Source organism: Oryctolagus cuniculus, chromosome 7 (genome assembly GCF_051225735.1).
Source record: "Oryctolagus cuniculus isolate XC-2025 breed Fujian yellow rabbit chromosome 7, ASM5122573v1, whole genome shotgun sequence".
In the NCBI taxonomy this organism is placed as follows: domain Eukaryota; kingdom Metazoa; phylum Chordata; class Mammalia; order Lagomorpha; family Leporidae; genus Oryctolagus; species Oryctolagus cuniculus.
This window is the reverse complement of record NC_142873.1, coordinates 152,269,798-152,284,435: the sequence shown is the minus strand read 5'-3', so window position 1 is coordinate 152,284,435 and position 14,638 is coordinate 152,269,798. Positions and strand designations below refer to the sequence as shown.

The following is a 14,638-nucleotide window of genomic DNA, read 5'->3' as shown; positions in this document are numbered from 1 at the left end:
TGATGGCCTAAGTACTTGAGTCCCTGCCACCTACATGAGAGACCAGGATGTAGTTCCTGGCTCCTGGCTTTGACCGGGTTTACCCCTGGTTGTAGCAGACATTTAGGGAATGACTTAGCAAATGAAAGCTGGCACTGTGGCACATCTGGTTAACGCCCTGGCCTGAAGTGCCGGCAAACCATATAGGCGTCGGTTCGAGTCCTGACTGCTCTACTTCCAATCCAGCTCTCTGCTATGGGCCTGGGATAACAGTAGAAGATGGCCCAAGTCTTTGGGCCCCTGCATCCAAATGGGAGACCCGGAAGAAGCTCCTGGCTCCTAGCTTTGGATCGGCGCAGCTTTGGCCGTGGCAGCTGGGGAGTAAGCCATTGGATGGAAGACCTCTTTCTCTCTCTCTCTGCCTCTCCTCTCTCTGTGTAAATCTTTCAAATAATTAAATAAATCTTTAAAAAAAAAAAAAAAAGAAAGAAAGAAAGCTCCCTCTCCCTCTCTCTCTCTCCCTCTATCATTTTGCCTTTCAAAACAATCTTTCACAATTAAAATACTGGCCTTATAAATGTTAAAATGTCCTTTCTTTTGGCCAATGCTGCGGCTCACTTGGCTAATCCTCTGCCTGTGGCGCCAGCACTCTGGGTTCTAGTCCCGGTTGTTCTTCTTCCAGTCCAGCTCTCTGCTGTGGCCCGGGAAGGCAGTGGAGGATGGCCTAAGTACTTGGGCCCTGCACCCGCATGGGAGACCAGGGGGAAGCACCTGGCTCCTGGCTTCGGATCGGCGCAGCACGCCGGCCGCAGCAGCCATTTTGGGGGGTGAACCAACGGAAAAAAGGGAGACCTTTCTCTCTCTCTCTAACTCTGCCTGTCAAAAAACAAAAATGTCCTTTCTTTTATAAAATGATGGTTGATAACAGATGGAATTTTTTTCATTACTTTAAACTGGCAAATTGAAGTCAGCAATATTAGAGGTTACCAACCCTACTCCAGGATTTTTTATCTTCATCTTAAACAACTGAAAATCCAGTGCTAAAACACTGTGACGGATGGGGTCAGCAATGTGTTACAGCAAGTTAAATCACCATCTGCAGTGTTAACGTCCCATACGGGCACCAGTTTGTGTCCCGGCTGCTTTGCTTCCCATCCACCTCCCTGCTAAAGCACCTTGGAAAACAGCAGAGGATGGCCCAAGTGCTCAGGACTCTGCACACACGTGGGAGACCCATAAGAAGCTCCTGGCTCTTGGCTTTGGCCAGGCCAGGTCTGGTCACTGCAGCCATTTGGGGAGTGAACCAGTGGATGAAAGATCTCTCTCTCTCTCTCCTCTCTCTCTGAAACTCTTGCAAACAAATAAATCTTAAACACCTGTGATTGATTTCTAATAAAACACAGAATACAGCTGTGAATGTGTGTGTACTCCCAAGTCGAGTGTTATTCCTTGAAAGCACCAGCTTGTGAGACTGATTCTGTTTACTTCATCCACAACATCTGTTCACTTTCCTTTAGTAATTGCCATCACTTTATTTTTCATTACTTCACACAACTGCTCTTAAAGAGACCAGGAAGGCCACAGCAAAAGACTGAAATTCAGTGCTAGAGCAGCAGGTTTTAAAAATGGATAATGCCATGGACTTACAAGCCATGTCACGTGAAAAACTGAAGTTATCCTGGGTTGGTTCAAATGACCTTGGGTTCCCTCCTTTTGAAGAAACACCTCATATGCTTTCACATTGTTCATAAGAAATTCTGGGAAAACCACAAGACATAAATTCTATGTTCTGAAGGGCCAGGGATGAACTGTTCTAAGCATATTCCTCAGAGTACTTTGCACATCTCTATGTTCCAAGCACTTGGTTTCCATAACCACCGAACTGTGTGGCCCTGACACACTCACCATCAGTTGATCCGTCATCTCAACCACCTTGTCCACTGTATGCAGCTCACTGAGGGCCTGCTGAGCCCGGCTGCTGCTACCCACAGCTGACGCTTGCTGAAAGTTGGTCTGAATGGCATCCATGAGGAAATTGAGCATGTCTAACACAAGAGGAGCGAAGGAGAAATTGGCCTGAGAAGTGCAGAAACAAAAGGTGGGAGAGGGGTCACATTAGTCAGAAAAATCTTGCCAGTCCCTACCTTCAGAACCAGTTTCCCCACTTCCATTTAGCTAAGCAAGCCATCATCTCATTCTCTCCACAATCCTGAATTTGATTTCAGTCAATACACTATTGTGCTGCCAACTCTAAAACAATCTTTCTAAAGCAGGAGTCACACAGAAACCCTAACGTGTGAAAGCAAACACCATATATAACTGGCCAATCCCTCCTCTTTGTATACTTGATGAAATAGTTATAAAGTTTGTTCAGGGGCCAGCATTGTGGCACAATGAGTTAGGCTGCTGCCTGTTGCACTGGCATGCCACATCGGAGTGCCAGCTGTTCTGCTTCTGATCCTGTTGTGCCTGGGAAAGCAGTGAAAGATGGCAAAAGCGTTGGGCCCCTACCACCCATTTGGGAGACCCACATGGAATTCCTGGTTCCCAGCTTTGGCCCAGTCCAGCCCCAAATGCTATGGCAATAAGGGGAATAAGCCACTTGATAGAAGATCTCTTTCTCTCTGTCCATCCCTCTCCCTGTCACTCTGCTTTTCAAATAAATAAAACAAATCTTAGAAATGAAAAAGAAGTTCATGGAAAATGGAATGAAAAGAATAAGTTAATTTTAGGGCATATTTTGAAGTGAGTGTGCGTGTGTGTGTGTGTGTGTACCTATATATATATATATGAAGGGTCTTCAAAAGTTCATGGAAAATGTTTATTTTAAAAAATTATGCATGGCTTTCAAATTTTTTACACAAATTATTATGTTTTAATTCATTTTTCAAGAACTTTTTGAAGTTCTTCATAGGTTTACAGTGGCTACACACCACCCTTGGAAAACTAATAAAGAAATCACAAAAAATCATTTTGTGCAACCAGAAGAGGTGCTCCAGAACATTACAAAGCTACAAATTACCCTCCCACCAACCCCTACAGACTCCTAATACTCCTCAGTCCTAAATCCTTCCCTAGGGGCTGACACCACATAGTTTCTATATTCACACCATAAAAACTGCTAAAGAGAGAGAAAAGTATCACTTGCAAGCCTTGTGCATCTTTTACTCCCACTCAAACGTGCCAGGCTCTGAACTACCTGCTGGCATAGACTAGGTCCCACCTGGTTCTGCAGCTCCTCCCGGCAGCCCTCTACTGTACGGCACAGGCTGCTCTTTTTGGGCTTTTCTTCATCAGCAACTTTTCCATCACTGATGGTAACCTTGGCCTTGTCAGCTGGCGAGGTGCTGGCATGGCGCACCAGACTCTCTGAAACCCTGGGTTCACTTTGAAATGCTGACTCCTTCATGGTGGAGCTCATGCCACTGCTAGGAGTCCTCTTCACCAGTGCCTAGGGACAGAAAATGTCAAAAGTTCCTAAATTCTAGCCACAGCACAGATGAAATAAATTACACCTAAAATCTCAGATGAAAATCTGACCAAAGGAGAAACTGGTTGAGTAAGTAAATGTTATCCAAAAGCTACACCCTTATCTTCATGACATTCACTAACTTCTTTATTCACTCAGAGCATTAGGCCTTGGTTAGAACATCTGCAATTAAAAGGAGGTCTTAAAAAATTAACTACAGGGCCAGCGCTGTGGTGCAGCGGGTTAACACCCTGGCCTGAAGTGCTGGCATCCTATATGAGCGCCGGTTCGAGAGCCGGCTGCTCCACTTCCAATCATGCTCTCTGCTATGGCCTGGGATAGCAGCAGAAGATGGCCCAAGCTCTTGGGCCCCTACACCCACGTGGGAGACCTGGAAGAAGCTCCTGGCTTCAGATCAATGCAGCTCCGGCCGCTGCAGCCATCTGAGGAGTGAACCAGCAGATGGAAGATTTCTCTTTCTCTTTCTCTTTCTCTTTCTCTTTCTCTCTCTCTCTCTTTCTGCCTCTCCTTCTCTCTCTGTGTAACTCCTACTTTCAAATAATAAATGAATAAATCTTTCAAAAAAATTGACTATAAGATCACAAATAAGCCTGTTAGTTCTAACATTCTAAGTGAAGTGCTTAGGCCAGATTTGTACAAACCCAGTGACAAACCCAGAACATAATCCTAGACCCTGGTACCACAGAGGTGATATGGGAACCCTCCAGTTTTTCCCTGTCACTAGCGCTAGCAAGTCACACTGTTTAGCTCAATGAAGGCCCCAAATCTCTCACCAAACAGCTGCCATCTTCCTTGGCTCCACAGTCACAGAAGAAGGACCCATACTTGGCATAGGAAATCTCATGATCCTTGTGGCACACCTTAGCACACACCGTGCACACACCCACCCCGTCAACCATTTTACAGGTGTGACAGTGATACCTACAAAAAACAAGAACCAGCAAATAAGCCTGGAAATGCCAACCATCAAGGCCCAGCAAACTCCCACCTAAGAGGAAGAACTACTCTTACCAGTGCTGGTTCATGAATTCTTTCTGTGTGATCGTAAAAGTGCAGAGTTTATTGCAAAGCGAGTCTTCATCCTTCAATGATAGTAAGCCATGTTACTCAGAAATACAGGGCTCCCCATAAATACCCATAAAAACACCCTACTTCAACACCTTGGAAGAATGAAGAGTGGACTCATACATGGTCAACAGCAACCTGGCCCAACTGGAAAAAGCCAATTGAGTGAAAATCTGCTGCAATTTCAGGTGAAACCTTCAGACTTTGTGGTTAAGAAAACAAGAAATTTGAATGCTTTCTTAACAAGGGAGTTCCTATCATCCCGAAATTCTATTCTGAATGCAAAGACTGAAGAAGTAGGCAACAAGTGATTCTGAGTAAAAGACGCACATATGCTTATGAAAAACTCTCAACTCAAGAGGTTAGATCCCCTTGGCTTGTTCTCCATGCCTAAAATATATCAGAATCTGGCTTAGTTACATAAGCTGGAACAAAGTAACAAGGACTGGGAAATTTGGAAGCTCAAGAGGGGCTGGGATAGAGAGCCAAAGGCCTGTTAGAGTGCTATTCTGTTCTTACCTTGAGAGGTGAACTGAGAGATCACATAGTACTTACTGAATCCTCAGCCTGGGAATCTTCCTCTTCCACTGCCAACTCCTCCACCCAATCCGAGTCCACTTCAATGGCCCTCTCTTCCCCATCCACTGACAGATGACTTGGACCTTGACCATTACTCTGGCTCAGAGCGTTCGTGACATCAGCCAGGTAAGACATAATGTGACATGTGCACTCCAAGACTATCACATGCTGTAAGACAAGATCACAACCCCACAGAAACATTGGCCTCTTGGGTTTCAATTACCTATTTTCCTAGAAATTATCACTATATTTGTAGATAGCTGGCCAGTAAAATGTACTGAATTAGTATACATTTATTCATCCCCCCCCCCTTTTTTTTTTAAAGATTTATGTATTTGAAAGTCAAGAGTTACAGAAAGAGATGGAAAGAGAGACCTTCCATCCACTGGTTCAGTCTCCAGATGGCCACAACAGCCAGGGTTGGGCCAGGCTGAAGCCAGGAGCTTCATTCAGGTCTCCAACACGGGTGTAGGGGCCCAAACACTTGGGCCATCTTCCACTGCTTTCCCAGGCACATTAGCAGGAAGCTGGATTGGAAGTGGAGAAAGCTAGGACTCAAACCAGCACCCATATGGGATGCTGGCATTGTAGGTGGCAGTTTTTGGCCACCATGCCACAATGCTCGCCCTATGTTCATTCTTTTTTTTTTTTTTTTTTTTTTTTTTTTGACAGGCAGAGTGGACAGTGAGAGAGAGAGACAGAGAGAAAGGTCTTCCTTTTGCCGTTGGTTCACCCTCCAATGGCCGCCGCGCTGATCCGATGGCAGGAGCCAGGAGCCAGGTGCTTCTCCTGGTCTCCCATGGGGTGCAGGGCCCAAGCACCTGGGCCATCCTCCACTGCACTCCCTGGCCACAGCAGAGAGCTGGCCTGGAAGAGGGGCAACCGGGACAGAATCCGGCGCCCCGACCGGGACTAGAACCTGGTGTGCCGGCGCCGCTAGGCGGAGGATTAGCCTAGTGAGCCGCGGCGCCGGCCGTTCATTCATTCTTAAGCACAAAGATAACTCTTTGGGCCGGCGCCGCGGCTCACTAGGCTAATCCTCCGCCTAGCGGCGCCGGCACACCGGGTTCTAGTCCCGGTCGGGGCGCCGGATTCTGTCCCGGTTGCCCCTCTTCCAGGCCAGCTCTCTGCTGTGGCCAGGGAGTGCAGTGGAGGATGGCCCAGGTGCTTGGGCCCTGCACCCCATGGGAGACCAGGAAAAGCACCTGGCTCCTGGCTTCTGCCATCGGATCAGCGCGGTGCGCCGGCCGCAGCGCGCCGGCCACGGCGGCCATTGGAGGGTGAACCAACGGCAAAGGAAGACCTTTCTCTCTGTTTCTCTCTCTCTCTCACTGTCCACTCTGCCTGTCAAAAAAAAAAACAAAAAACAAAAAAAAAAAAAAAAAAAAAAAACAAAACAAAAAAAAAAAGATAACTCTTTACAATACCTTATAAGATGAAATAAAATTGAATAGGAGAATGGAGTAAATGATATTAAAATCATTCAAGACAATGGTGCTATCTTATCTCATTAGCACAATTTCCCTACATTAGCATTTTCTTTAACTATTAGTGAAAATAATTCTCAGAGAGGAACAGTTTCAGAGAGCAAGAGAAGAATGATCCAGTCAATCACTGCAGGTGCTTTACAAATTTGCCTAAAATCCCAACAGGCTGGCGTCAGAGACTGAGATTTCTAAGTTGCTTCACTCCACACTTTGACATTTCAGCAAGAAAGGAGTGAGAAAGGAATGGTACCATGCTGGGTCTCAGAGGCAAGCTACCAGCTATGTCAAGTCCGTGGGTTGAATGGAGGTTAAAAAATGCTGAACACAAATTTCTGTCAACTTCAAACTCCTTTCACATGCCACAGTGACCTGAACCTTCAGGCAAATTAAACAACGGTGGCATCTGGCCTGGAGTGGAGGAAGACGTCTGCAACCTCAAGGCCCTGACTCAGTGCAGTTTTCTACCCCATGGCAGCGACACAGGAATTCACTGTTTGAAGGATCCTGCTGGATGCTTGCTTACCAGAATACTTCCTTCCTATCACTAATGGCCACTTGTCAGGGGCCTGAGAGCATACACACCTAGAAAGGTCTTTCAGCTATATCCTCTGTAGGCTAGCCAGGGACAGAAGCCAACGGGCAGGACAGCCTGCCTTCCATCTGATCCAGAGAGGAGAATCCCCTCTTCCCCACTCCCTGACGGTTGTCTTACCTTCCCATGCATTACATTGGCATTCAGTTTTTCAACGACATTCTTCTGTGACAGGTATTTCTTACTGTACCAAAGGAAAAAAAGGGGGAGGGGGGCCATAAAGTCATCTAAGTAACCAAAGGAAGCATCTTCATGAACCTTGAATCAATGTATGGATAATCTGAGCAAAAAGCATTCTTAGCAAATCTATAAGTAACACAGTCATAGTGTGGGGTGTTCTGGTCTTAGGATTATCACTGACATGTGGTATACTCTTTCCAAGACTTCTCTTAAAAATAATTAATAGGAAATAATTAATAATGAACAGAAAATTCCACCAGGAAAATAATGAATATTAAATCTTACGTGAACAGAGTGACTGGGTCACCTCAATCCCCAATAAAAAGGTAGAGATTGAACTTTCTTTAAAACTCACTCCAAGCTACAAAGAAAATAATGTGTAATTACCCTCCCTCTTCTCCAAAAGCAATGTTGTAACCTACAGATGGGTTCCTCCAATTTCATTATCTTACCATCTGCCCAGCCAGTCCACAGCAGCATTATGGAGTTGAAGGTGACCAGCACCTTGACCTGCACTGGCCAGAGTGGCCATCACAACCATGAGTTCAGGGAAGCCAGTCCCATCACCGTTAGTGAGCATCTCTGTTGCCATGGGGGTCAGGGTGCCCAGAAGTACAGCACACACACCTTCCCCAACTTGGCTGGCAAAAAAAAAAAAAAAAGAAGAGGAAGTCAATAAATAACCAATAGAAACCTGACTGTGTATCTCAAATGTGCAAGAGTAACCAAAAGAACTTTCAAATTAAAAATTAAATACACGACTACATTCCCAACTCCAGTTTTGGATATAGTCTACAAAACATTCACTCAGGTTTCAACAGACAGGCCCAGTAATTAAAGCTTTTTCTACGAGAAAGATCAAGAAACTAAACCGGATTCCCTTAGTCTAGCGAAGCGGAGATAAGAAACCCCTGAAAATGCTACGACTGATGCCTACAGGGAAGACAGATTCACCCCCAATGTATTTCTGGGCTTGTTAGGGACACATAACATACAAACAAGTTTTACCTGTTTTCCCTAACAATGTATGTGGTCAGTAACTGCAACAGCTGCCGGTTCTCCTGAATTATGTCCAGCTGATCAGAATCTTTTGGGGGTGACGTTGTCATGCGTGTGAGCCAGGCCTGCAGACGTACAGGTTCCACACAAGCCAGCTGTGCCAGAGAGCCGCAGAGATGCAAGAGGCTAGGATTAGGGCTCTTCTCAGCTAGGAACAGATCGACAAGCTAGGGGTCAGTGAAGAAGGTGAAGGGAAAATGGGGAAGAGGGCAAACTGTGGGCCAGGAAAATGGGAAAAGGCTTCAAGCAAGTTTTCAACTTCCTTCTAAACTTTCTCCGAGGGATTCTCTCCACTTGTTAGCATTTTCATGCTATAGTTAAACTCGGGCAGAAGATATGCACAGTATTAGCTGGACATCAAAGTTCCCATAAGAAGATTACCAAAAGCTGTCACTCACTCAGCTGGAAGAGTTTGGTGAAGAATTTCAAAACTCGGTTACAGAATTTAGCAGAGAGGTTCTCATTGGCTGTTGCCATCATGATCTGCACAAGTTCTCCACTGGGGGGAAAATGGAAGAATCACATTAAGCCTCACATAAAAGGCATTCGTTTCTATTTCTTTACAATCTCATCTCCTCCAGGGAAATAGCTACTGGGAGTCAACAACATAAGGTGTTCCTGGAATCCAACCCCTCATCAATTACTTCAAGGAGTCAGTAATTAACCTAAGTCCTCCCCAAAATACAGGCATCGAAGTAGGCCTTTGGTATTCTCTGAGAAAGAATAATGAGTCAATACATACAGCTCCTTCCTTTCAAGGAGCATTAAAAAAATGTTCACTGAATAAAATGAAATATAGTCACCTGTCAGAGAAAAATTCCTCCATAGCTTTGCGAGCCTGGCTGCTTTCCAGTTGTTTTTCCAAATACTGGAGACATTCCTCCAAGATGGATTCATCCAGTCCACTGAGAATCAAAAGTAAAAATTAACAGTAATCAAACCTGTTTCAATTTCCTGACCTGATGTTTAAAAATGTAAGCTTGTTTGTTTACAAGCAGATTTTGAAGACAATGCTCAATTGTGCCCTGTCAAAGCTTAACATAGGGGTTGGTATTGTGGAATAGGGGTGGAGCCACAGCCTGCAGTGCCAGCATCCCATATGGGTGCAGGTGCCAGCCTGCAGTGCCAGATCCCATATAGCTGCTCCTCTTCCAATCCACCTCTCTGCTATGGCCTGGGAAAGCAGTAGAAGGCTCAAGTCCTTGGGCCCCTGCACCCAGTTGAGACCTGGAAGAAGCTCCTGGCTCTGGAACAGCTCAGCTCTGGCCATTGCGGCCAATTTGGGAGTGAACCAGCAGATGGAAGACTCTCTCTCTCTCTGCCTCTCCTTCTCTGCGTAAATCTGACTTTCAAATAGATAAATAAATATTTGAAAAAAAAAAAAAACCTTAATATAAAGCATGACACACAGCAGGAAGATTTCAATAAACATTTAATGAATAACAGTAGCACTCTAATTTTACTTGACTACTCTCTTTCCTAGAAAATTAAACAGAAAAGCCGTCTAAAGCTTAGAGTATTAGCTAGATTCTGCCACTGACTTTTCTTGGGGTGGGGAGAATTTGAGACAAATCATTTCTGCATGAACAGTGTCAAATTCTTTATCTGTTCAAAAAATGACTCAATACTTGACCACTTAAGAGTTCTCAATGGAGTGTTAAGAACAACATGACTGCTCTTTATTGCTCTTCCAACACCAACATAGTCTAAACAATCAAGGGTCACCCAATGTGGTGGGATCTCCTAATTCTATTTCAGAAGTGGGGTCTCAAAAATGTTAGAAACCGAGGCCAGCACTGTGGGGCAGCATGTAAAGCCATCACTTGAACACCAGCAACCCATTTGGGCCTCAGTTAAGTCCCAGCTGTCCCACTTCTGATCCAGCTCCCTGCTAAAGTGCCAGAGTAAAGCTGCAGAAGACGGCTCAGATGCTTGGGCCCTGTCACCCATGCAGGAAACCCAGATGGAATTCCAGGCTCCCAGCTTCAGCCTGCCTGAGCCCTGGCTATTATGATTATATGGGGAGTGAACCAGTACATGGAAGACTTCTTTCAAATAAATTTTAAAAATCTTTAAAAAACAGTAACATTACAAGCTAACTCTACTGGCCAGATCTGTATCCTCATCACATCTAACACAGAACATGGGCATCACTTACTGAATTATTTAAATCTCCAAATCTGAACATTTAAGCCTTCCATTTTCTTAATATTTATTCCTAAGCATTAATCACACAATTCTGAATAACTCTTCTTTAATTTCCAAATGCATGCAAAATACACACAAGTGCAGAATTTGTTACAAGAACCTTCTGTTCTCCTCCCTCAGGCTCACCTGTTGGGGTCCGCATGATTGGCCAGAATGTTGTAACAGCCAGTGATCAGCTTCTCATAAACCCGGGCCAAGAACTCATCAGACTCTGCAGGGCCCAAGATGCGTTCCAGGGAGTTGCTACTGATCTCAGCAACGCTCTCAGTGCTCGACTCCAAAAGAAGGGGCAGCAGGGTCCGAATTACCTGTGGTGGGTTCATCTCATCCGACCAACTTCAGCAAAGAAAACGGAGCCATGTTAGAAAATACACACACTTCAAAATGCTGCAAGGCAGGAATAGAGTGATTCAATCATTTACTAGGGAAAGGGCTTTTATTCTAGTCTTTTCCCTTCATAGTTGTAGCAAAAATCACTTCCATGGAAAAAATTCCTTTATTAAATGTCAAGTTAGGGGCTGGCGCTGAGGCACAGCGGGTAAAATGCTCCCTGTGGCACCACCATGCCACATGGGTGCCAGTTTGAGTTCTGATTGCTTCATTTCTGGTCCAGCTCCCTGCTGATGTGCCTGGGAAAGCAACAGAAGATGGCCCAAGAGCTTGGGCCCCTGCACCCATGTGGGAGACCCGGAGGAGGCTCCTGGCTCTTGGCTTCAGAAAGGTCCAGCTGCGGCAGTTGTGGCCATTTAGGGACTGCAGCAGCAGATGGAAGACCTCTCTCCCTCCCTCTCTCTCTGTAACACTGCCTTCAGAATAAGTAAATAGATCTTTAAATAAATAGTTAAATTAGTAAGACACATTTTTATAATGTTAAAATAAAAAAAAAAATTAACTGAAACCTAAGCAAGTGATCTATCCAGACAAGCTTTCTGGAAGAAGTTCCAGGAATCTGGATAACTCAAGCAACATGATATATAACTGTACCTGTTGCCTATATACAGGAAGATGAAATAGTCCCTTCATTGGCCTGCCTTATTCCCATAATGACTATGGGGAAATGTCAAATAATCAATTTGTCACTAACTATCACTTTAAAATTTAAACCAAAAAGCACTTTTAAATTACAAAATGGTTTAGAATAAGCAAGTGTTTTCTGAAATACTACACAGTAAGAAAGGAGGTATTCTGTTGCCCCCTCAGGTCTAAGTTAAAAGTCAGTCTCAGGCCAGCACTGTGGTATAGTGGGTAAAGCTGCGGCCTGTGGTGCCAGCATCCCATATGGGTGCCAGTTCAAGACCTGGCTGCTCCTCTTCTGACCCAGCTCTCTGCTATGGCCTGGGAAAGCAGCAGAAAATGGCCTAAGTACTTGGGCCCCTGCACTCGCATCAGAGATCCAGAAGAAGCTCCTGGCTCCTGATGGGCTCAGCTCCAGCCATTGCGGCCATTTGGGGAATGAACCAGCAAATGGAAGACCTCTCTCTCTGCCTCTGCTTCTGCCTCTCTGTAACTCTGCCTTGCAAATAAATAAATCTTAAAAAAAAAAAAAAAAAAAGTCTAAGTGAATCCTCATACTTTGAAGCAACAGGTTCTCTCTACTGAAAAGGAGTAAAAAAAACTCATCATTACGTAGTTAGAAGATCTCTCACTATCCTCCATTAGCTACGAGAGAATACAGATGAACAGACCTAACTTAGGGTTATGCACTAGGTACTCACACGATAAGATCTCCCGTTAACCGGACCAGGGAGAGGAGGGTATGCTTCAGGGAAGCAGCCAGGGGCAGACTCTGGCCACAGAGAGTCCCCAGGTGAGCAGCTTGCACAGCACTGATATAACTCTCTGAAGGGATGGTGTCATTGGCAAAGGCATTGCGCTGAAAGGAAGCAAAACAGATATGACGGATAGACAGTCTACACTGGACAGAATTCTCACATGGAAAAAAAGTTGACATTGACTAAGACCCCACAGGGGTTTATAAACAGTGTCCTCTACTCAGTATTTACTGTTAAACAGCCTGAGAAGAAAAGTAGGGCAGAGGGACAGGTGTTGTGGTACAGTGGGTAAAGCCACCACCTGCAATGCTGGCATCCCATATGGGTACAGCTTCGTGTCCTGGCCACTCCACTTCCAATCCAACTCCCTGCTAATGGCCCAGAAAAACAATGGAAGATGGCCCAAGTGCTTTGTCCCCAGCTAAGCATGCGGGAGACCTGTAGAAGCTCGTGGCTTCCGCTGGCCCAGCCCTGGCTGTTGCGGCACCTGGGAAGGGACCCAGTGGATGGAGACCTCTCTCTGTGTCTGTCCCTCTTTCACTGAAACTCTCACTTTCAAATACATAAATAAATCTTTAAAAAAGGAAAAGAAAAGTAGGGCAGACAAATAAATATTCACAAGTTTTCATTAGAACAAAAATGACAGTTAACTTCAACAAATCCCAATACCTCTTTTTTAAAAACACCTAGAATATATTATATTTAACAGTAAAACCACTGCTTGTCAGCAATGACTGACAAGGATGTGGATTTTGTAACAAACCTGGTCTCTGTAATACAGATCATACTTATCCTGTACCACAGCCCTGGGTGGTGTGTACAGAACACACACAAAGGTCAGGGATAACAAGACTGTAACCTACTGAGCTTTTCCCAAGAACTTCCATGTCAGAATAAACTGTTAGGAGAGACAGTATGAACATAAGATACACAAAGCCAAGTAAATTAAAAGAAGACTGAACAACTGTGACAAAAGGAACAGGATATAATCTAAAAAGGAAATGAAACAGAACTAATATTTATTGAGAATTCATGTGACAGGTAATACACTAGGCATTTTTTCCTTTAACCTATTAACTGTCACATCCAAGCATTTAATAGGAGAAGAAACCGGGACTGAGAGAAACAAAACAGTTTATCCTCTCAGAACAAAGTTCTAAGGAAAAGAACCACTTGCATAATTAAACTTGTTGATTATGGATTCGGCCACAGCAAACAGCATTGCACAATACAAAGACCTCTTGGTGGCCAGTCTACACCTCAAGAACAGAACACAGGATGGCCAGTGCTCAGTATTTCTCATCACACAGCTGACAGGGACTGACCCAGGATCCAATATTGGGAAATTCATTGGTATTGATGTTGTTCCAGGACTCACACACAGCCTGCACCGAGGAGGGCAAGTTCTGAACCAGTGTTGGACCTGGAGGCAACAAAAAGGACAAGGAAGCACTGCATGAAAGAACGACCCAGAGCATTTAACAAGCCCAGCCCAAACACAGAAAAAAACACTATAGCCCAGGTTGTCAAAGTAATTACTAGATGGACATTCTAACAACAGTATTATAGCCAAGAACCAGCTAACTGCTTAATAGCTAACAATACTAATTATAAGGTTTTCATTTCCTATCGCATTCATTTTCTAATATTACAAGAAAACTGAAAACATGATGCAAAGGGTGGTGAATCACAGCAAGTGATGATAAAAATCACCATTAAACATCTGCTCCCCCTTCTTAGAACAGATATTGTTTTAATCTCTTCTCCTTATGATAAATCATGAGGGCAGGGATCACTAACACACTTTTTTTTTTAACTAACACACATTTAAAACAGCATTTAGTTAAGTAGCACTAAATGAAAACTATTTAGGGGCAGGCATTTGACACAACAGTTAAGATACCATTTGGGATGCTCATATCCCACATTGCAGTGCTTGGGTTTAAGTCCTGTCTCTGCTCCTGATTCCAGCTTCAGGCTAATGTGCACCCTGGGACACAGCTCAAGTACTTGAGTCCCTGCCACCAACACTCAGATTGAGCTCTTGGCTTTTGGCTTTGATCTGGTCCAGTCCTGCCTACTGCAAGCATTTGGGGAGTCAACTAGCAGATGGGAAATCTCTGTCTCTCTCTACTTTCAAACAAATACTAAAAACTGTAGTTAAAGCTTGAATTTAAGGAGAACACAAAAGGATATAATTATAAAGGGAAACTGCTGCACTCTAACT

At 44.5% G+C, this 14,638-nt stretch overlaps 1 protein-coding gene across 14 annotated transcripts in view; it reads right to left on the bottom strand.

Moving 5' to 3' along the window:
• Positions 1 to 14,638, bottom strand: part of UBR4 (ubiquitin protein ligase E3 component n-recognin 4) — a 158,502-nt gene that overhangs the window by 88,606 nt on the left and 55,258 nt on the right. For 13 of the 14 annotated variants that reach the window (XM_051858039.3, XM_089301426.1, XM_051858043.3 and 10 more), the window contains 13 exons: positions 13,737 to 13,834; positions 12,355 to 12,512; positions 10,766 to 10,975; positions 9,235 to 9,336; positions 8,830 to 8,930; positions 8,381 to 8,579; positions 7,825 to 8,013; positions 7,313 to 7,376; positions 5,090 to 5,281; positions 4,481 to 4,551; positions 4,243 to 4,390; positions 3,203 to 3,430; positions 1,885 to 2,055 (listed from right to left, as the gene is read on the bottom strand). In XM_051858039.3, the coding sequence (XP_051713999.2) occupies positions 1,885 to 2,055; positions 3,203 to 3,430; positions 4,243 to 4,390; positions 4,481 to 4,551; positions 5,090 to 5,281; positions 7,313 to 7,376; positions 7,825 to 8,013; positions 8,381 to 8,579; positions 8,830 to 8,930; positions 9,235 to 9,336; positions 10,766 to 10,975; positions 12,355 to 12,512; positions 13,737 to 13,834 (1,931 nt within the window). Of the gene's footprint in view, positions 1 to 1,884; positions 2,056 to 3,202; positions 3,431 to 4,242; positions 4,391 to 4,480; positions 4,552 to 5,089; positions 5,282 to 7,312; positions 7,377 to 7,657; positions 7,707 to 7,824; positions 8,014 to 8,380; positions 8,580 to 8,829; positions 8,931 to 9,234; positions 9,337 to 10,765; positions 10,976 to 12,354; positions 12,513 to 13,736; positions 13,835 to 14,638 lie in introns of those variants that run through there. The other variant, XM_089301431.1, reaches the window with a different exon arrangement.